Source organism: Thermobia domestica, chromosome 12 (assembly GCF_964235325.1).
Source record: "Thermobia domestica chromosome 12, izTheDome1.hap1.1, whole genome shotgun sequence".
NCBI classification, from domain to species: domain Eukaryota; kingdom Metazoa; phylum Arthropoda; class Insecta; order Zygentoma; family Lepismatidae; genus Thermobia; species Thermobia domestica.
The window spans coordinates 126,927,152-126,950,070 of NC_137465.1; the positions used below are offsets into that span (position 1 = coordinate 126,927,152).

General features: G+C 36.0%; 1 protein-coding gene across 2 annotated transcripts in view; it reads right to left on the reverse strand.

Annotated features, from left to right (window-relative positions):
- LOC145666633 (uncharacterized) overlaps positions 1-22,919 on the reverse strand; it is a 156,914-nt gene that overhangs the window by 26,425 nt on the left and 107,570 nt on the right. For both annotated transcript variants that reach the window (XM_081734073.1, XM_081734072.1), the window contains 4 exons: positions 21,456-21,637; positions 13,544-13,703; positions 8,957-9,144; positions 1,945-2,136 (listed from right to left, as the gene is read on the reverse strand). In XM_081734073.1, coding sequence (XP_081590199.1) covers positions 1,945-2,136; positions 8,957-9,144; positions 13,544-13,703; positions 21,456-21,637 — 722 coding nt within the window. The remainder of the gene's footprint in view (positions 1-1,944; positions 2,137-8,956; positions 9,145-13,543; positions 13,704-21,455; positions 21,638-22,919) is intronic.

A 22,919-nucleotide genomic window follows, 5' to 3' on the forward strand; every position in this document is an offset into this window, starting at 1 on the left:
TAACTGTTTTGCAGCCAGAAAATAAACAAAAACTTCCTATGAAAGAAATGTTAAACTTGTTTTGTACCGTTGCCAATCCGTAGAATAACCCAGTCTAAGAATAAAATTTTAAATAAACATATAATACTAAATATATGTACTGTTTTTAGAGAGTTTCTAAACATACCTATTTCGCTTAATGCATAAACCAATCATTCCAATATCAGTTTTTTATTTCACTTAGACATTTTCATCTTCATTGGTGACTAAAGATGTTGAAATTTTATTTAAATATCTATATTTATATGAACACTAGCTGAAATGCTAGTTCTTCGCACGGGGAGAATACGCTTATGAGAAATATTTGAATCCGCTTTCTCCTTAGAATATTTATTTCAATCAAAGTGTAATGATAAAAATACAGAAGATATTTTACTTTTGGCATAAATATTAAAACACCCTACCACCACAGAATACGCCTTTAATCAAATTGATATTAAAAAACCCTGCTTGAAGTGGGTATTAGTTATCTTCCTAAAGTCATTTTAAATGGGTCAAATTTTCGCAAGCCTGAAAACTATGAATTCGACCCACATCTGTCATTTTTGAAATTTTATTTTTCATTTCCCTCGCCCCACCTTCTGCAGATAGGGATGAACAGCATTGGAAGCATCACTGTTCATTTCAGCGGCCCCGAAGACTATGTATTCGACACTAATATCGGCCATTTTCAATTATTTTTTCATGTAACAATTTCATCCCCAGGGTACTAATGGGGGCTTAACTTGAACTTAAATGGCATCTGGAATATTATTCTTTATCTCAGCGACCTCGAAAATTACGGATTCGGCACTAATATCGTTCGTTTCTTATCCTTTTTATGTCTGTCTCTCTCACTCCTCCCTAGGAGTGCTCAGAGGGTCTTGCCACTACTAGGGGCTTAATTTGGACTTAAATGGCATCAGGACTGCCACCAATTAACTTAGCAACGCTGAAAATTAATGATTCCCACACCAATATCTATCGTTTTTATATTTTTACATGTCACTATTTCACACTCCAGCCCTTCCCAGGTGCTAATAAGGGCTTCAATCGGACTTAAACGGCACTGGGATGTCACTATTTATCTAAGCGACCCTGCAAATTATGGATTCGACACTAATATGGGTAGTTTATATCCCCTCCGGAGTGCTAGGGAGGTCTTACCACCAACTGGGAATTGACTTTGGGCTTAAAGGAGCACCAAAACAGTCACCAATCAACTTGAGAACCCTGAAAACTATGAATTCGACATTATTTTCAATTAATTTTACATGTCATTCTTTCAGTAGTACTAATGGGTGCTGAATTTGGGTTTAAATGGCATCAGAAGTGTCACTGTTCATTTCAGTGACCCCGAAAACTATGGATTCGACACTAATATCGGTCGTTTTCGATAATTTCGTCTCCCTCCCCCCATTTTCCCTAGGTAAGTTAGGGTGTCTTACCCTCACTGGAAGACTTGGACTTCAAGGGCATTGAAACTGTCACCAATCAGCTCATGGACTCCAAAAACTACGGATTTGACACTAATATCCGTCGTTCTCGATCATTTTTATGTCTTCCTCCCTCAGCCCTAGGTGTGTTAGGGGGTCTTACCTCGACAGTACTCTTTTCCAGATTGCAAGCAACATAAGTACCAAGTTTGGTTAAAATTGTTACAGGCGTTCCAGAGTTATGGTGAAACATACACACACATATACATCCATTATATACATATAAAAGAAAAGATTATTATATGATAAAGTGAATTGTTCTGCCAAAATGATTATTTTGGCTTTATCAAATATTTTTCTTTTAGTTTCTAAACATACCAATTATTCATTTGCTTTCAATCCATTCAGCTTTCCTATAATTTATGCTGAAACTTAAAAAAAATATGTGGAATTTGCAAGGAAAAGCAAAATAATATCTGTGTACACCAACCTCAACGTTCATGACACTGCAACTACTAATTCCTAACGTAGTAGCAATCGAACGGCATACAGCTTGTAGTTCATTATAACAGCGCTCCTGTAACGCTTGTACGCCCTCTGCAGATGAATTTGTAGCAGACGAATCCGCGTTAGACATAGCTTCATGGTTTCTTGCTGATGATGCTTTCACTGGGAATAAAATCTGAAGAAAAAAGAACAATTTATTGTACAAAAGGAGTAATATTTCATTTGAAAGTTGATTATGTAAAAATACTGAATATAAAATACATAAATAAAGTTGAATACATCGAAACCTTTGATACTGATTAAACGCAGGTACGAAGAGTAGAATCCGCATAGCAAGATTCAACCTATTATCTGAAAATGAACCTTTTCAACTCCTATCATTATTCTTCTAATGTGCTCTGTATTTCTTGTAGTTAAACAGTGACCTTTTCTAATTAGTTTCTTTGGAATCTAGTTTGATTGTATTGAATTACTTATATCAAACAAATAAAGAAAACTTATATATTTTTTGTCTTTCAGACGGTCGAATAAATGAAGCTTTTTTACATAACATTATATAATTACAGAGCTCCACCTCCATAACTCTATGCCCCTAAGGAGACTTGGCCTATCTGGTGACTCTTTCTGTGTAATGTGTGAACAGAACAGCAGTTCCCTCTCCAGTTTTTCTAGCATTCGGAGTGAAAAAAAAATACGGAGTTGGGCAATTTACAGGACTGTGACATGACTGGAGATTGCAAAGTACTAAAAGTGCGCGAAGATTAGTAAATATCAGTCATAAACAAAAATTATACTTTATTTTACCTGGAATAACAATTTGCATAGCAGATACCAATCTATTAAAAATAAAATGTTGGTTTAACGTCCCATAGTTATGTCCTTTAGGCTAAAAGAGACGGATAATTCAATAAAGTATATATTGCAAAATTACATTTTTGGTGCTCTCCCACCAGGAATTAAATGCAGGACCAAGATACACGCACTAGCCACTAGACTAACTAGGAGAGCGCCAATATTTATCTTGGAAGAATACTTAAGTACAGACAATGTTATTTATTATTATTAACTTATAATAAAAAATAAGTGATATATATCAAGAAAACTGACTCATATATACGAGTATATATATATATATATGATTATATTAGAATTTGGACACAAAGATAGAGGGAAGTATAGTCTTATTCAAAAAAAGTTGACCACCAACTTCTCTTTGAAAAGTCCTGTATCTTGGCTACATTTGAAATCATATCAAGTATATGTGATTTTTTGTTGACCAATCTAGATCTTTGTATATAGAGTCAAAGTATTAGCATTTCGTACGTACGGATGCCAGAATATGGTCTTCTAAAGAAAGGTAGGTGTCCAAGAAATTTTAAAGATTGTACATTTAAAATGTTTCATGATTCAAGAGTGTAAATAAATGTGGAGGAATGTGACTCTTCACCTTATGCACCAGAAAATTAACTGTGTATCAACAAAGGTAAACTATGTGATATTTGATAAGATTCAATATGTATTAATTACTTGGTTGATAGGAGTTTACAGTCCCTTTTTAGCAATGAGGCTTGTAAAGCAGACCCCTGTTTAAATTAAATCCAAACCACTACTTGATCTCATCATAGGCAAGTACCCCCAGCGGAAATCGAACATGGGACCATAAGCATAGAAAGCATACACATTAGCAACTTGGTCACAAAGGAGCACTGAGTTTTGCAACGTTAGTACTGAAGATTAATTTAATTCTCTACAATTAAACAGAGAACGTTATGTTACTAATACATACAACAGCATAAAAGCGGTTTATATTTTTAAACAACAAACATAAATAATAATATTCTTTATTCATAGAAGCTATCACATATAAAATATAAAGCTTTTGTTGTTGATCAATGAGGGAACATAAGTAGTATCGATTTGTCTGTTGTATAATTAACTTCGAGCATAAGCGTAATATTACTTAAATTACCATACTGATGAACACGTATTAAAGACATGCTAAGCTAGAGTATTTATATTTTATTCAACTTTTGTCATGACACAAATTGTTGTCCTATGCATTAGTGAGATGAGTCTCACTCCTTCGCGCAAAGGAAGGTTAAGGGAAGCAAAATCACGCAAGTATGTAATAATTTTGTTTCCTTTCTAAAGCTAAAATTTAGAAGTTTCTCTTTATAAAGAAAGAGAAGGTATCGTTGCTGGTTTAACAGAATTTCGTTCTGTTTATATCGAACCAATTTTGAAGGGTGTTCACCTTACGAGAACAAACAACAGCATCACAACTAATGGTGTTCTGTCGGAGTCCCAGCACTATTGACTAACCCGCTCGAAATCGGAATTGCCATTGATGCCAACTCCGCGCGAAGCAAGGGCAAAAGCATTCGGCTCCATTCCTCCCTGCAAACTTTCCAGAGACCAGCGAGTATTCGCGGGCAGCGACGTTGAAGGCGTCTTTTCAACAGTCAAAGCCGCAGAAATTCATTGGACTGGCATCATAGTTTTTCACAGGACCTTCCTATATGAATCTTCACCTGGTTGACGTCCACACCATACAATTGTGGGATGTCAATCCGAAAGATACGCATCATAATGGATTCCTAAAACTATCTTACATTCACTTTCACGTTTTTATCAACAATTTCTACGAATAACGGAATACCATAACAACCATAAACTCATGCGAGAAACTTTCCCAGTAGTGACGAATAAAATTGCAGCGGCCCTTGGCATCGTTGTGACCACAAGCAGTGAGATGGATATATGCTTCATCCATTGCGACGATTATTCACTTGGACTCTGCCATTTTTTTAAAATGCAGTTTTCTGCAGTTTATTTCTCGTATTGCACTGCAGGAACAGGTAGTGTACATGGGCCTTACGAACACACCGAAGCCACAACCGCTTACGAATGGCTGTATTCACAGTTGAAGGGTGCGAAATTGAATCGCTGGCCCATCGCACGTTGCGTCAATGGATTTTACTGATATGCCAATCAGTGGATCTCCTGCAGCACTGTGAGTGTCACTTTTTTTGGAAACTTATTCTTCGTGCTTTTCGTGCCTCCTGGTTTGTATAACAGATCAAATAGCTTTCGCAGTAATCATCCCGAGAGTGAACTCATTCTCCGGAGACTGTTTTCGTATGAATATGTAAGAAAAACAAGAGTGGAAAAGGGCCATGGCATATCCTTCTTAGTAACTGTTTAATTTTGGTATCACATGATGACACTCATTCACTTACAACTTAAGGCACACTGCTACTTTACAACAATCGCGTCGTTCTAGCGTCATTTCCTAAATGACAGTAACGTTTCTAATTAGGTCCGATATAAACCAGACAACCTTCTGTATAGTCATATTGTTACAATCTGAATTATGTAGATTAGTAATATTAATAAGATATGGCATAGCATATTAGATATTTATTTAATAATAATTAAATGATCATCAAATATGCTATGGCAAATCCTTTTTTATTACTGGTCTGCATTTAATTTGGGATTCTGTCCTGATGAAACGGGCTTCAAACATTGTCCTGTTTTAGATTTATATAAAACTTTATCGCGTTCCATGTGGCATTTGCTGTCAATAGACCTGAAACAGGTTGGCAATGATTTGTACTTTGGATATGTTCTTTAATTTTATATGTTATATCCGATTTTTCCTGCCAATATATATATATATATATATATATATATATATATATATATATATATATGGTGTCCCTTAAATAAGGTAATTTCGTGTTACGATACGCACACCCGTTAAATGTATTCTATGTGACAGTAAACACGCATTAGTGAAATAGCAGCTCCCTATGACAACGTTAACCCGTGCCGACTTAACGACAGTCATGAAATGACGTTTCCACATTATGATATAATTTAGAATGTCCAGCCATGATAATGCATAAACCAAAAGATGCAGAGAAACGAAACTTCGCACGAAGCATTTGCGTTTGCATTTAACAAATATTTCCGTTATTTCTCGAAAAGATTGCAACACTGTTCTGCGTTTACGATATCTTTTGTCTTTATTTTCATTGTTGCTTCCAATGATGACATCCAATTTAGGTCACTCGATTTACAAAAACGTAATTTTCTCTTGGGTTGGCAACCCTGTTCATTCGGTGATGTTCGTCAATACACGAGCAGGTGTTCTCCTTTCTCTAGTTGCTTCATGCAAAATTTCGTTTCTCTGCCTCTTTTGGTTTCTTCGTTATCATGGTTGGACATTCTAAATTATATTATAATGTGGAAACGTCATTTCATGATTTTGTCGTGAAGTCGGCACGGGTTAACGTTCTCATAGGAAGCTGTTATTGCACTAATGCGAGTTTACAGTCACATAGAATATATTTAGGGGTTGTGCGTATCGTAACATGAAATTACCTTATTTAAGGGACACCCTAATATATATAATATATCCTTTATACTCACATTATATTCAGTGCAATAATTCCTATGATCGTTAAGGTTAATTTTATAGGAAACAAAGTAGGAGTTTCGGATCAAAGAGTATCTTTTGGCTTCAAATTGACATATCAAATTGTTTATCACATTTCACGACGTCCATTGCGGCGTTTGACTGTGTAATGCTTCTTTCGTCCTCTGGTTCTAAACTCTTGGAGACTTTCCACTGAATGTCGCTTGGTTTGGCCAGAAGAAGCCAAAAAAGTTTCTTTTTAAGAACGAACATAGAGTTTTCTGTAAAATGTATGAAGCAATATAGAGTTACACGAACAAACGTATTATCTGAGCAACCACCAGAACCATACTCCAGAAATGAAACTCAGTCATTACCTAAATTACATTTTTGAACTCAACGATTTTTACTGAGCTCCGGTACTCGGAATTAATTAATAGTATAATTTGTTTCAGTAATTCATCCTCTTTTTTTTTTTCATATTTTAAGTCTCAAAAAACCATGTTCAAAGGCTAGATAAATTTTGTTGTTTGGTGGGATTAAAAATTTAATGACTTTTCCCTCAAATCATTCATTTCTCAATATGTCCTCAAGGATACAAGCACAGGATATATAAGAATTTCACATAAAAAGCAATCCACTTTATCCATACCCCTACACAATATACAGAAAAAAAACCAGCAAATTATTACATAAGAACTCTGGTTGATAATTCCTCATGTAAACTGGAAAAATCGAGTTTTCGTAATGTAAAATAGATTCTAGAATTTATAACCCATTGTTTACTCCATTGTATCGTTCTATGATTTAGTATTTCTAATAATCCAGTAAAAATCATTGAGTTCAAAAGGATATTTTAAATGGCGTTTGGCCTATCAACTCTGTAGTGAATTCTGATACTTTCCTATTGCTCTCTATGTGTCTATTATGTTCCGTATACTGCTTCACACATTTTCTAGATAAACCTCATGTTCATTTTGAAGAGAAGTTTCATTTTATTTCAGTTAAACCAAATGTCACACAACGGAATGCCTCCAAGTTATCTCAATCATCTAAGGCAAACCAAGAGTTACACAATTCGAGCGTCCTTACGGATTTCATTAATGTGATAAGTGATTCCGTGTTATCGATTTTAAATCAAATATCCCTGTTCGAAACCAAACTGTACTCTTATAAAATTAACTTGAATTTTTCTTTAAAATATGTCGTGTATATGGTTACTGGAAATAAAACTTCTGTGATTATCTACGGTATCGATCTATTTACCATATCCTATTTTGTTTAAGAAATTTTCTGAAAACCACTTCTATAAATTATGTGAACTATAGCCATCGTTGTAGCTAACTTTTAATAGCAAATAAATTCTTGCTTGTAAGTTTGGTTCACATCCAAAAAGCTTTTGATACGTTGACAAAGGCACAAAATTACATACAAATTTATACTCTATAGATTCGCTATAGTTGCAGATTTTGCACACACACACATATATATACATACATACATACACACACACACACATATATATATATATATATATATATATATATATATGTAACAATTACTGAAGATTCTCTGGTAACAAATTTATTATTAAGCATATAATGGTTAGACCCCAGATATTCTAATAGAGGAAAAGTGCCATGAATATATGGAATTACAAATAATTCCACGAAAAAGAAAATAATAACTTATTACATAATTTCATTTCTATGGCGCGGGAGACCCGGGTTCGATTCCCGGCGGGAGCTCATGTGGTTCGGATTTCACGTTAATCAGTAGGCCCACGTCCCATATAGCCTCGCTGCTGAACGAGACGTTAAACTCGACTCAACTCAACAACAACTCAATTTCATTTCTACAAGGAAATGAACATTAAAATACCTATACCTACGACGAATTTAGAAATTGAAATTACATTTTTATTTCAACTTAAAAAATATTTTTAAAAAACTTAAGTATAAATTAGTGGAGTAAAAATCAAAGGTGATTAATCTACGGTCTAAATAAGTGCTATTCAACCTTTTTTTCTCGCGTACCCCTAGACACAGTTTTCTATCCTATTGTGTACCCCTGAAGCTGTTTAAAAGAAATTAAATCGAAATTAACTTATTAAACGTAATATACATGTTCTGTTGATTTTAAAAAGGGGGACAAATAAAGACACAACAAAAGAACAATCAGTGTGCCAATCAAAGGACTATTTACAGGGGGATAAAGTGCGCATCCGAAAGATTAACATGGAAAATTTCAAAACATAGGATTCATCCAGTTCTAATGAGGGGGATTTTCCCCTCATCCTCCCTGATAATTCGCTCACTGAGAACAATGTTAAAAATTCAAAAACTAAAACAAACTTTAGAACTAACTTGTTAATGAGATGACTGAGCTTATTTTCAGGACGCCAATTCCTCGATTCTTGGTCGAATATTGGAAATATACTTATTTTAGGATTACGTGCCCCCAGAAACATCTTTGCGTACCCCTAGGGGTACGCGTACACCCGGTTGAATAGCACTGGTCTAAATTATTTTCTTAAAGAAAAAATACCTGTGACCATTTTATTAATACCAACCTTCGTTTTTCCAGTAAGCAAAGCGTTAGCTTTTGGTCCAACCTTCACGTAAGCAATAGCAATGTCGTCCTTTGTCACGAAAAGATCTTCTCTCAAATATTCTTCAATTGTAAGTTTCCTCATTAGGCGCTCAACGTCTCCACGTACCCATTGTTTTCCTCGTCCATGAAGTGGATGACTTTGGTGACCTAGAAGTTTCGTTTTATATATGAGAAACAATAATGAATTGACAACGTCACTATGAAAACATTTTCTTAGTAACCTTACATCTTTTCAGTTTGTAGATAATTCATTTTCATTTGTTTGACGAGATATTCTTGGCATTAAATGTTTATAAATTACTAACATTATTTACCTTATAAAGGATCATAATAGAGTATTTCTTGTAGATTTTCCAACATAAAAGCAAGTTAAGTGGAATATAATCTTCGTGAATCTGAATCAAAAACAGAAACTAATACCATGGCTCGAGAAATCAAATGTTCATTAATACATTGATTGGTTGGTTGATTTGGAGTTTAGCATCTCGTTCAGTACCAATGCTATATGAGACGGGGACAAACCAGATGAGCTCCCACCGGGAATCGAATCTGGGTTTTCTGTGCCGAAGACGCCCACGATAACAACGACGGACTTCACTTTATTGATATATGAATGACAGCCAGTAAACCCATGCTAATTTAATCCAGCTACGATTACTATCTATTTCCTTAAGATTTCGTTTATATTACTCTCCAAATTTCGTTTCCATGACCTCCTCAACTAAAATTCTATGCATTCGAGCAATGCCTATCTTAGACATCTTAATTTAATAATCCACAATATATTCGCTAACGTATATATTTTGTGTAGTTCTGGATTACACATTTTTTTTTTTTAATTCCTTGTTGCTCCGAATATTTTCCCCGAAATTTGCTTCTGAATGTCTTCATCCAGCGTTCATTCCTGCGAAAATGACTAATTTCACAGCCAGGCAATATAACCCGCAAAATTATGTTTCTTAAACCAGAGGTTTTACAACTGAATGAACAATAATAATATTCAATCTTAAAGATATTGTTCGAATTTTAAGTGTACTTTAGATTTTTTCAAATATAGTAAAATTCAAAATAAGAGTCATTTGTGCAATACAGCTTTTTACCAGTATATTATAAATCCATAGTAGCAGTGTTAAATGCTACACGCCTAAAGCCAACATTTATTTTAAAGAGTTATTCATATCTGAGTAGCACTCATGAAAGCCTTTGATGTTACAACTAATTTATAAGCGCATTTTTTTTCAACGAGGAACCTTTCAAAACAGTAGACTACTACATAATATTTTATAATTTTACATTAAAAGAAATGTGTTATCACTACTTAATTATACAAATGAGCTACGAAGCTAGATCAAGATGGTTGTGAAGGCAATGGAAATCGAATTCGGGACAAGAGATCGTGGTTGTCATTTAGGTTTTCGGGAGCTCCATCAATCTTGTTTAAATCAAACAATAATCTTATTTATTCTTGTAATTGTTAAAATTTAATTTTTATCACGGCCTAAACAAATATATGCATATTCTTTCATGTTAAACAAAAGAAGATACTAAACTATAAGATTATGAACAAACAAACAAACAAACAAAAAACAATAATCACATTGGTAGAATAAATAATAGATTGAGAGCTAGCTGGCTGATTTTAGTAGTAGTGAATTTTATTTCAAAACTACAAAAATCTGGACATCTGCCTGGCTCTCCTCTTTAAAGGGCTGACGAGCCATTGAACACACTCAGATTAAAATTACTCGTTAACCTCCCAATGGATCTGGACATCTGCCTGGCTCTCCTCTTTTAAGGGCTGACGAGCCATTGAACACACTCAGATTAAAATTACTCGTTAACCTCCCAATGGATATAAATTCAGTGTAACAGAGAATATTAGTGTAGAAGTATAATAAAAATTAATAAAAAAGTTGTATTCCATACTCATTAAATTCTGCAAATACAGTGCGTCCTACTAGCTTTCGAACCCGAAAAAAAAAAAAAAACGGTATAATTTCCGAACAAATGTACATAAGAAAATGAAATTCACAATACACGTACCTTGTTTCATGCTAAACACGAGAAAGGGTTGAACAGAAGCGCACACGTCAAAACAAAGACGATAGGTGGCGCCAGGGAAAGTGCTGCTTGGCGTGGTGCGCGTGCGTTAGTGTGACTCGAGTCGCTGCATCGCGGGGATGGTTCTGTACACCGTACAGGAACGCGTGTTCATTGTTAAAAAATATTGGATCGGGATCGTATCAGACCGTTCAAAGTGAATTTTGCCGTGAATTTGGATGCCGTAAAGGACCATCGAAATCATTAATACATCATTTGGTGAACAAGTTCGAAACAACAGGAACGTTGCTTACGGGACATGGAGGCGCGCGTCCACGGATATCCGAGGAGACAGTACAGAATGTGTGGCAACGTCTTTTGCAGTCCCCTAAGAAGAGCCTGCGTCGATTATCACAAGAGGTAGGGATGTCAAAGTCAACTGTGCAAAGAGCCGCCAAAAGGGCCAAGCTGTTTCCATATCGCGTTACAGTCGTCCAGGAGTTGAAGACTACAGATTGGGAAAAGCGCGTGATGTATTGTTGTTGGTTGCAAGCTTTGTTGCATTACAATCCAGGAATCCTAGACTATACTTGGTTCACAGATGAAGCTTGGTTCCATCTCTCTGGTTATGTGAACTCGCAGAATACTCGGGTGTGGGCCGCCGAAAATCCGCATGTGTACCATGAGATTCCACTTCATCCCTTGAAGGTGGGAGTTTGGTGTGCAATTTCCCGACAGCGTATCATTGGACCCATCTTCTTTGAAGATACAGTAAACACAAGTTTACTTACACATTTTCAGTGAATTTGTGAATCAGCTGGACGATCAAGAACTGCGTCGTGGTTATTTCCAACAAGACGGAGCAACATGCCATACTTCAAACGTGGCCATGGCAGAAATTGAGTCTTTTTGGTGACAGGATAATCTCCAAAGGATTGTGGCCGCCAAGATCCCCGGATTTGACACCACCTGATTTTTTCTTATGGGGTTTTCTTAAAGGTTGTGTCTACAGAAACAACCCACGATCACTGCAAGAGTTGCGAAACAACATTGAGAATGCGATTCATGAGTTCACACCGGAGACTCTACATCGGACTTTTCACAATATGGAACGCCATGTACAAACATGTCTTGACGTCCAGGGAGGACACTTTCAGCACCTGCTGTGACGGTCATGTATTCAGCATGAAACAAGGTACGTGTATTGTGAATTTCATTTTCCTATGTATATTTGTTCGGAAATTATAACGTTTTTTTTGGGTTCGAAAGCTAGTGGGACGCACTGTATTACCGTTTAAGGGTTAAAAAAAAAGTCCAAAGATGTCATATACAATAGATAGATCTTATTGAGCTAATAAATAAAATGATATGCGTGAGTGTAAAACTTCATGCGTCGTTTTCAAGAAAACTTCTTTCTTTGTAAAACTAATATTTGATGCTGTACAAGAGTCATGCCAATTATTGGGGTGATACTAACACTGAAATATATCTTTATTAAGCTCTTCATTTTGACATTAGAAAGACGGTAATACATAGTACTGTTAATGAGATATATATATCCTAAAATTATTAATTATTGAATTTCAATTTCTGTTTAACAAAAATACTGTCCAAAGATAAATCATAATGTCTACCAGTCGATAGACCATATCAAACTGAACAAAATAGCATACATGGGTAGTTATCATGCGTAGTTTTCAAAAAAATTGAAAAAACACTAATTTCTGTAGCTTTAAAAAGGATCGTTTATTGGAAATAATAACTGACTTTTTTATTATTTTGCTAGAAGAAATTATATATTTATTTAGGTATTGTATATGTAGCAAAATACACTATTAACTAGACCAGTGGATCTCGAAAACCTTTGTGTCGCGCAGTCCCATAAAGTGTGTCGTGAAATTTTGGAATTTAAAGAGCCAATTAGTCAGAATCAACTTTGAGACAAACTGTAACAGTCATCGCCTCCAACGGCAGTAACAATGCTCAGTACATATAGAGTCACTACTTTTTAGAAACTTAAAGTTTTTACTCTATTATTAGTAGCGTATATCACAAGGAGAGTTTCGGGATTTTAACCCCTTTGAGTAAGATATTATAGGAAAATAAACATTTACTATACCAAGATATGATGAAAGTCTGTGTATTCCACTGACGTGTAATTTATATAATTTTAATTTTAAAAAATCAAACAATTGTGTCGTGATGTCATAGGTGTACAGTAAAGTGTGTCATCAGTCAAGAAAGGTTGAGAACCACTGAACTAGTCAAACAAACAAACAAAAAAAAAAAAAAAGTAGCCATAGCCATAAAAATAAAAGTAGACAGAGTTAATAAGAGCATAAAAGAAGAACAAAAGCTATACATTTAATTTTCGGATTACATATTGAATGAAAATCTGAATGAATATCTTTTTTCTATTCACTTTGCTAACGTATTACACGTAATTATTACTTTCTAATAAACATACATACATTTGTAAATTGTATTTGTGTATATATAAACTTACCAGCATCTATTACTTTCTTGGACTCACTTCCCTTAAAAATATCAACAAAATGAAGCAGAGTATAATTATTATGCCATCGAGAATTTCCACCACACAATTGCTGCACTGCTTTTACGATTTCCTTACAGTCTTCTGTGACGTCAATTACATTGTAATCACCCTGCAAGGAATATGTATATTTTTTACAGTCAGAAAGAACAATTGCCTAGCTGTTAAGTTCAGAAAAGAGCAAATTCTGGCTTACAGAAGAATGACTGTCTAATTAGGGTATATGAGTGACTATAAGATCATTCAATAGATATATAACAACAAAGAACATAAGAATTTCATTACTTCCAATATTTTTGATTCCTCGTAATTCATGTCTTGATTGGATGCTATGTACTCAAAATAAATATTTTAATAAAATGTGAAAACATTAATTTCGTGGTCTCTATTCCATCCAAAGATGGACATGCTTCATTATGGATATTAGCTGGATCAGCCAAGTACTGACAGTGTTGAAGTACAACTCAACGGAAATAACTTAAAACATCCTTTATTTAGTGGTCCGTATGGGGTCTTGCATTACAGAAAGGTATCGCATGTAGTTTCCCAGGAAGATTTTTGACAAGTGCCTGTAATGGCTCAGATGAAACTTTGGAATAATATTCCTATTGCGTTTGGTAGGTAATCCACTAAAATTATACTATCACAATCCCAAAAAAAAACTGATTATTAATTTGCCACACAAGAAACGTGGCTGCATGAGCTTTTAAAGCAAAAAGCCTTCTTTTGGTGTGTGTTATTCCTTAGATTCACTTCTCTTTTAGGGTTCGAGTATGGGAATAAAGTTTAATTTGTTGTTATCACCTTACTCAAAAATTGGTCACCATCAAGTTGTAAATGATCTTGAAGTTCGAGAACAAGTTTCCACTCCGTTCAGGTTCTGTTCTCTCTCCAACAAACAGAAACGTTTATTTATTTATTTATACATATCTCTGAGCATTACCGGTAAGTATGGTCTTAACGCGTGACGAATGAGGGATGACATCCCTCGGCGAGCACACTATTTCTGGAAGCGGGAGGAGGGAGGAAGCGGCCTAGGACCTGTATAATAGGTACCATCCCGGTATTTGCCTGGTGGATTGAGAAAACCCAGGAAATACATCACTCAGGATGACTGGCCTGAAGAAACTGTTACACCTTTTCGATCGAGGGTCCCCACCGGGAACCGCTCGCTTCAAAGGTGAGAGGGTTAGCGACTATGCTACGCTGGACCACACAAGCAGAAACGTAATGTAATATTAACTGATTAATTGAATATGTTCTTAGGATTCTCTGCGTTCGGCCTAGGTGAATTTATTCACATTTATACTACTCTTCTAACCTCAGAAATGTTAATGTTGGCAATATTTTTTATTTTCATCATTTCTGCTCTGGATTTCAGTGCGTTATTTTTCAGTTTACGGAAGGTGAAAACACTGATAGTAGACATATTTTTAAAAACTGAATGATTTCTCATTTAATAATCTGTTTGAAGCAAGATAGTTTATAAGCTTATTTACATATGTTAATTTTGTAATATTTTTAAATGAAAAATTCTTAAAAAAGAAAGTCAAAATCATTCAAATCAACACTATTTTAAAAACACAAAATGAGTTAGAATATTAAAATCCCATATATATATATTAGTGTGGTCCTTAATTTTTTATTTCCGAATTTATTTGCTCCCAACTCCTAAATTGGTTCATTGTCGGGCCAAATTAATTAATGAAAAATATTGGCCCGATTGAACAATATTTAACCGGCCCCCAAGCGACTTAAACTTCTGATTACAATATATAGTACAGGTATATGACAAAAGTTTGGAATAGATCCTTGTAACTTTGAAACGTCTGAAGGTAAAGGGATCGTATTTTGCATAGAGTTAGTGGAATGCAGTACTGAGTAGTACTATGATGGCAGCCATCTTGAAATCCGCCATCTTGGATTCAGGCCCAACATTTTAAATAGAAATGAGGTCGTGTGACATGTAGTTTTAGGATAACTTTTCACAACAAACACACATCTGTCCTTCTTTTCCACTTATCTCTGATCATGTAATAATTGGAACCTTTGGAATATAAATATACATGTGGGTCACTTTCTATAACAACGCCGGAATGAGCTAGTGTCGAAAGTTTTAAGGTGTGGGTACCTCAGCTGCAAGTAGCATAGAGAACGATGACAAACTAGCGATATTAGCCATCCTTGAAATATCATCGTTTACAGGAGAAGCACAAGCTACAGCTGTTTACGAATCAGTGGAGAAATGGGACATAGAACACAAAATACAAGCGCTATGCTTCGGTAAAACTGCAAGAACACCGGCAGAATAAATGACGCTTGTAACAAACCTTAACAAGAAGTTTGATCGTGATTTACTGTATCTACCGTGCCGACATCATATATTCGAATTAGTTTTTCAAAGTAGTTTTCACGCAGTAATGGATGGTGCTACTCTTTGCGCCTTTCGTTCTCTTCGAGTTGACATCGATTTCATGTTCCAATGTGATCCCGAGCATTGGAGTAACTTGGACAAATTCCAAAAGGACAAACGAATCGTCGAGTCACTTAAAGTTGTCAACGATGCTGCTGAACGTTCAGTGGCTCTTATGTCTAATTTCAATGAGTCAATCATAAAGAAAGAAAGTGAAATGCAGAGCCTAATTCAGGTTGTTGAGGACCACAGAAAGCGTGTTCCAGACGCTCGAAAGAGCACTTTGAAAAATTACCAACTTTGTTAATAACCTTATTTTTTCTGTTTAAAATGAACAGCAACTTCATATTTAGAGGCATCTCACTTATTTTGAAATCAATAAATGGTTTAATCAATAAATGGTTCAATAATAATCAATTTTGGTAATAGCTATTTGCAAGTTTAGTAATAATAATAAATAATTCATTTTGTAGGGCAAAAAGTACAATTTTCTTTATAAGGATTGAATTTTTAAACCTCCAATATGTCTCGTATACGACATAATTATATGCATCCTACATGGCACAACTTCGTGTCGCTTGAGCGATCCCTAAATACTATCCAATTGAGTTGATTTTTTGCAGTGAAATATACTTGTAGGAAAGTAACAATATTAGCAATTATGCGCAATGAAATTCGCAAAAGAAATTTTTGGACCATCCTAATATATATATATATATATATATATATATATATATAGAGAGAGAGAGAGAGAGAGAGAGAGAGAGAGAGATACAGGGTGTAACATTAATGCATGTCCAAAAGTGACGAGGTGATCGCAGGCATCCAAATAAGTAAAAATACTATGGGAAAGTGAATGGAAATGTTCAATATTGAAGGAATAATACAATCAAGTGGAATTATGCCAGTGCAAATACATTTACACTAACATAGAGAATGAAACTGATCAACATTTAAGATTACTGGGTTGTCAGTGTTGCCAACCTGGTACAAAATGTTACGTTTTCAAATAGCACTAGACGTCCACACGTTAGCATATGGTTGCTGACATCAGTACGTTCCTAAACATGGGGCAGATCCCGCTTCGCTTTCGAAAGACAGGGCGTCCAAGTATGAAGTCAATTAACGGCCCACAATAGGAAACAACGGTTCATAGATCAAAACTCTTGCATGGAAGTGTTATTGTGTCGTTACAAATGAATGCACATGAGAATAACTTACGTATGAAGTTACAAAGCCACACGAAGTAATGTTATTGAGTAACAATGTTGCCCACTTCGTGTGGACGCCTAGTACTATTTGAAAACATAACACTTTGTACCAGGATGGCAACACTGACAACACAATAACCTCAAATGTTGATTTGTTTCATTCTCCATGTTAGTGTAAATGTATTTGCACAGGCATAATTCCACTTGACTGTATTATTCCTGTAATATTGAACATTTCCATTCACTTTTCCATAGTAAGCTATTGGAGGGACTCTACATTTGAACACCCTGTATCTCGGAAACGAAGCGGCATCGGACCCATGTTTATAGGAACATTTTTACTTATTTGGATGTCTGCAATCACCTCTCACTTTTGAACATGTATTAATGTTACACCCTGTATATATATATCGGGTGTTGCAAAATAAGTGTTACAACTCTTGGCAGGTGACTCCTGCCACTGAGACAAGAAAAAAAGTTCTCTTGAACTTTCGGCTATCGGACATAGTTTCGGATCTACAAGGTGCCGAAAGGTTGGGAAAATGATTTTCGGATGCCAATAGTTTGGAAACTATCCAACGTAAAGAGGGCGGGTAAAATATTCACTGAAGAAGTAATACCTGCTGTATTGAATTTTGCATGTTTCACAATCCTACCATGCACGCGAAAGGGATTCCCCAAAGGAACGTAGGGAGTCTCGGATAATCTGCCAAATGAAAATTGGTCTAAATGGATATGAATTGATAGGGTTTCTACCAGGAAACAATAATTCGTTTGTATTAAGTCGATGTCTGGAACAAATACGAAATGGCGGACATCTTCATGCCCATTGTGTGTGGTTGCATAATCGCCAGGTACGGATGCTGGCCAACAGTGACGTTCTGAGTATTAAGTGTAGCGAATTTGTATTAAAATGCTCTAGAAAGACATCTGGAGTGTCGGTAGAGAACAACAGATGAAGCAGGGTGATTCACATGTGTGGAAACACGTAACGAAAAATGCCCAGAAATGCACTCATACTCAGTAAACGTGAGTTCAAAGTGTCGGAAATGTAAAGATTAGCGTCAAGAACATGAAAGCCATTGCCGATTCACCAATAATATTCCCTCAATCCGATGCAATATATGTGCATGGTTGCATACCAATCAGGATGAAACAACTGAGGCCAAGTTTAAATTGTGCGAGGGGATTCACAAAGAAACTGGGTAAACTAAATGAATGTCACTAGTGGGATTGCATGATCGATGTTGAAATGTGGCCAATGTGTGTGTTGATATCAACATGTAGCTAATGGACAAATGTCAACATGTCCCACTACTGCTGGGACACCCTCCCACCTGCGAAAAATAGGAAAATAACTACTCGGGTCTTGAATCTGAGGCCGTGGTCTTCCAGTAGATACATTCTGCTATTACATCTGATGCACTTTTTGGCAGAACGTAACTAGAACAAGATTGTATCAATTTCCCTCTTTGTTTGGGACATTGTCCCACAGTCGACACATATGAAAAGAAATCTCTTAATCCATGGTTCTAATCCTGATAGAGCGTGAAAATAACAAACTTGTATCATGTCCCACGTCTTCTGGGATATATGATGTACTCGAAATATAGGAAAGCACCTCCAGAAATTGGTATCTTAAACACAGTGCACATGCCAAGATAAAGACGGAAATGAACCAATTTGGCACATGTAACACTACTGCTGGAACACCATAGATATGGAAAATAAAACGACATGAGAAATAGGAAGAAAGGTCTTAAAGCTCTGATTGTTTACAACTTTGCAGTAGGAGTAACCACACGACGAGGAGTAACAAAATGAAACACACAAGCATGTCGGGAGGCTGTAAAAGAGCGCTTGCCAAACAAAGAGGGTACTCCTCAAAGAAATGAATACAGAGAAAGTGAGGCTCCCTCGAAGCCTCAGGACTAGAGCGCTTGCTTTCGCTCGCGTGGTCGCAGTTTCCAAACCTACTGGGAGCCCACGGCCTCAGATTCAAGACCCGAGAAGTTATTTTCCTATTTTTCGCACGTGGGACGGTGTCCCAGCAGTAGTGGGACATGTTGACATTTGTCCATTAGCTACATGTTGATATCAACACACACATTAGCCACATTTCAAGATCGATCATGCAATCCCATTAGTGACATTCATTTAGTTTACCCAGTTTCTTTGTGAATCCCCTCGCACAATTTAAACTTGGCCTCAGTTGTTTCCTTCTTATTGGTATGCAACCATGCACATATATTGCATCGGATTGAGGGAATATTATTGGTGAATCGGCAATGGCTTTCATGTTCTTGACGCTAATCTTTACATTTCCGACACTTTGAACTCACGTTTACTGAGTATGAGTGCATTTCTGGGCATTTTTCGTTACGTGTTTCCACACATGTGAATCACCCTGATTCATCTGTTGTGCTCTACCAACACTCCAGATGTCTTTCTAGAGCATTTTAATACAAATTCGCTACACTTAATACTCAGAACGTCACTGTTGGCCAGCATCCGTACCTGGCGATTATGCAACCACACACAATGGGCATGAAGATGTCCGCCATTTTGTATTTGTTCCAGACATCGACTTAATACAAACGAATTATTGTTTCCTGGTAGAAACCCTACCAATTCATACCCATTTAGACCAATTTTCATTTGGCAGATTATGCGGGACTCCCTACGTTCCTTTGGGGAATCCCTTTCGCGTGCATGGTAGAATTGTGAAACATGCAAATTCAATACAGCAGGCATGACTTCTTCAGTGAACTTTTTACCCGCCCTCTTTACGTTGGATAGTTTCCAAACTATTGGCGTTCGAAAGTCATTTTCCCACGCTTTCGGCACCTTGTAGATCCGAAACTATGTCCGATAGCCGAAAGTTCAAGAGAACTTTTTTTCTTGTCTCAGTGGCAGGAGTCATCTGCCAAGAGTAGTAACACTTATTTTGCAACACCCGATATATATAAATAGATAGATAGATAGATATAGATATAGATATAGATATAGATATAGATATAGATATAGATATATATAGATATAGATATAATTTGAAATTTAGCTAAAAGTAGTATATTCCACACAACATTAATACAGTGTGTCCAGATGAAGATATACTAATAAGAAATCTGAATAACTCGAAAACCAATAGTGGCAAAATCATCTGATGCCCAGCAGACAATTGAACGCAACACGACTTTAAGCATGCGCATTACTCGTAATCAAAATGGCGTCCTTTACTGTTCATCAGAAAGAGGAGTGCAGTTTTTGGTTCGCAAGAATTCAAGTCCTCTATAACCGTAAGAAGATTTAGACAAGAATAGGGACAGGAACAACCAGACTGTCACTGCATTTAGATGGCACAAACAATTGCTGGAAAGCGTCTTTGTGTTGCGGAAGAAAGACAGTGAAAAAACAAGTGAATGAAGAAGTGGAGACTGTTCGCGAACCCCCTTACAGGGAAGTCCACGTAAAATCGATAAGGAGTGTAAGTACACAACTGCAAATCCGCGCTTCGAAAAGTGCATAGAAGGTTACGTCTCAGAGCCTACAAGCCACAGTTTGTTCAAAAACTTCAGTTCAATAACAAGCTTTGCAGATATGAATTTGCTGTTGAAACGCTATCTCACATTAGTGAGGACAATGGTTTTCTATAAAGGGCAGCTTTTTCTGATGAAGACACCTACCATACGTCAGGTAAGGTGCACTGGCATAACTGCAGGATATGGCGTAAGGAAAATTCACATCAAAATTTCTGGATAATCATTTCCAGTACAATTGGATTGGGAGGGAGGGTTTCACTGAATGGCCCCCAGATATCACTGACTTCACCCTCTGGACTTTTAATTTCGGGGCGCACGAAAATTTTTGAGCACCAGACCCAACTTCAAGATTTGGAGATCTAAGATATAGAATATATCGATGCTTGTGAAACCGTGACACCTCAAATGTTAAACAACACCTGGAGGGAGGTTGTGTATCGCCTTGATGTTTGCCGACCAACAAGTGGAGGTGTATAGAGGTGAGTTGAGTGATTTTTATGCTAGATATAAAATTCTATTCTTTCCTCTTTCCCAAACCATAACTGGAGGATTCTATAACTATTGGTTCTCGAGTTATTCAAATTTCTTATTGGCATATTATCATTCGGAGGACACACTGTATTTTTAATAACCATTTTCACTTGGCCCTTCAAGTGACCGCACATAATTAGAAAAAGAAAAAAAATTAAATTAATTACCTTTTGCAAACAGTTATCACAGGTAGTCTCCTTTACTGAAAGGCACTGTTGAGGATCAAATATCTCCCCGAAATAATTCAACTGCTGAGTACGTCTACAGTCCGTTTTATTTTCGCAGTAGTTTACCATACGCCATAAATTATCAATATGGGTCTGATACGCAGCATAGTTCTGTTTATCCACTGCAACAAACAAATAATAAAAATTATAACAAAGTGTTTGAAGAGAATTACCTCCTGAATTACATATATATGCCGCAATTTTAAAGTAATATGACTTTTCGATTTATTGTTTTTCCTTTGTCGTCAGAAAATGAGTTTAGAAGCTATTACTATGTACTCAGTGCTATACTAAACGCTGCAGCAATAGTGCGGCGTTGTCAGATAGTGTCATGATTGGTGTCATGTAATAGAGGAAGTAATCATAGAATTCTGTTTGGATAAACTTTTGTTCGTGATTGTAATTTTAGTTCATTACCCTTCAAAATGACTTACAAAGACAGCGAAAGGAAACTTTGAACATTTCAAAACTCAGTTGTGATTAACATATGAATTCTTTATCTGTTGCGTAATTCTGACTTTGAATTTATTTCCACGTACTAGAGTCAACTCTCTTACGTTAATCCATCGTGAACTTCTTGCATTGACAAATATGATGAGAGAAATATACTTGTAGGTACCATTTCACCACGAGTACAGTAAGTGCATGATCTCAGCACAAGTCGAGAAACAAAGCGACTTGGCTTTCCAAAGACGTGGGAGTTGCGACGCTAAGCTCACTAAGAAGAGAACATCGTATCTGACCTGGGAGTAGACCTGGTTAATCTACAGGATTTGAATTATTACACTTCTATATTTTTTACATCATAAGATTAAGGTATGTACTTACTTCATATTTGTCAATGCCTAGTCACGATACTTGGAACATTTTGACAGACCCCAACAAACACAAACTACATTAAAATCATCCCCCAAAATTCTATTCTCTTATCATAAACAGAATGTTCATGAATATTGGTGTAAGAATTATCAATGATTAGATTTCTAAGAAAAAGTTGATTATTGCTATGACTACGATACCTCTCGCCTACAGGATCATCATTTCAGTCCAATTTTAAATGCATTAGAACATCCAGAAGAATGCAATGGATCAATATACAGACAAGATTCAGCTTTTGAAATAAAGAGAGGGTAGATCATTTCGTAAACACCGTTTAGCGAATAAGACCAAATATTTACTCTGTATCTCATACTCACTTCGTGAATATGTTTTTCAACAATTACATGCTGAGTAGTACGGAGATGGTCATTTTTTCTTCTTTTCCAACTGTTACAACAATGCACTAAAGAAAATTTGCATGCCCAACATGAAATTTTCACATGAAAAAATGTTCCACGTTTATTGCTTGTCAAGTCAACAAAAGCCGAGTACGAAAAACCCCTTTACATCCGCAAACCTATCCAC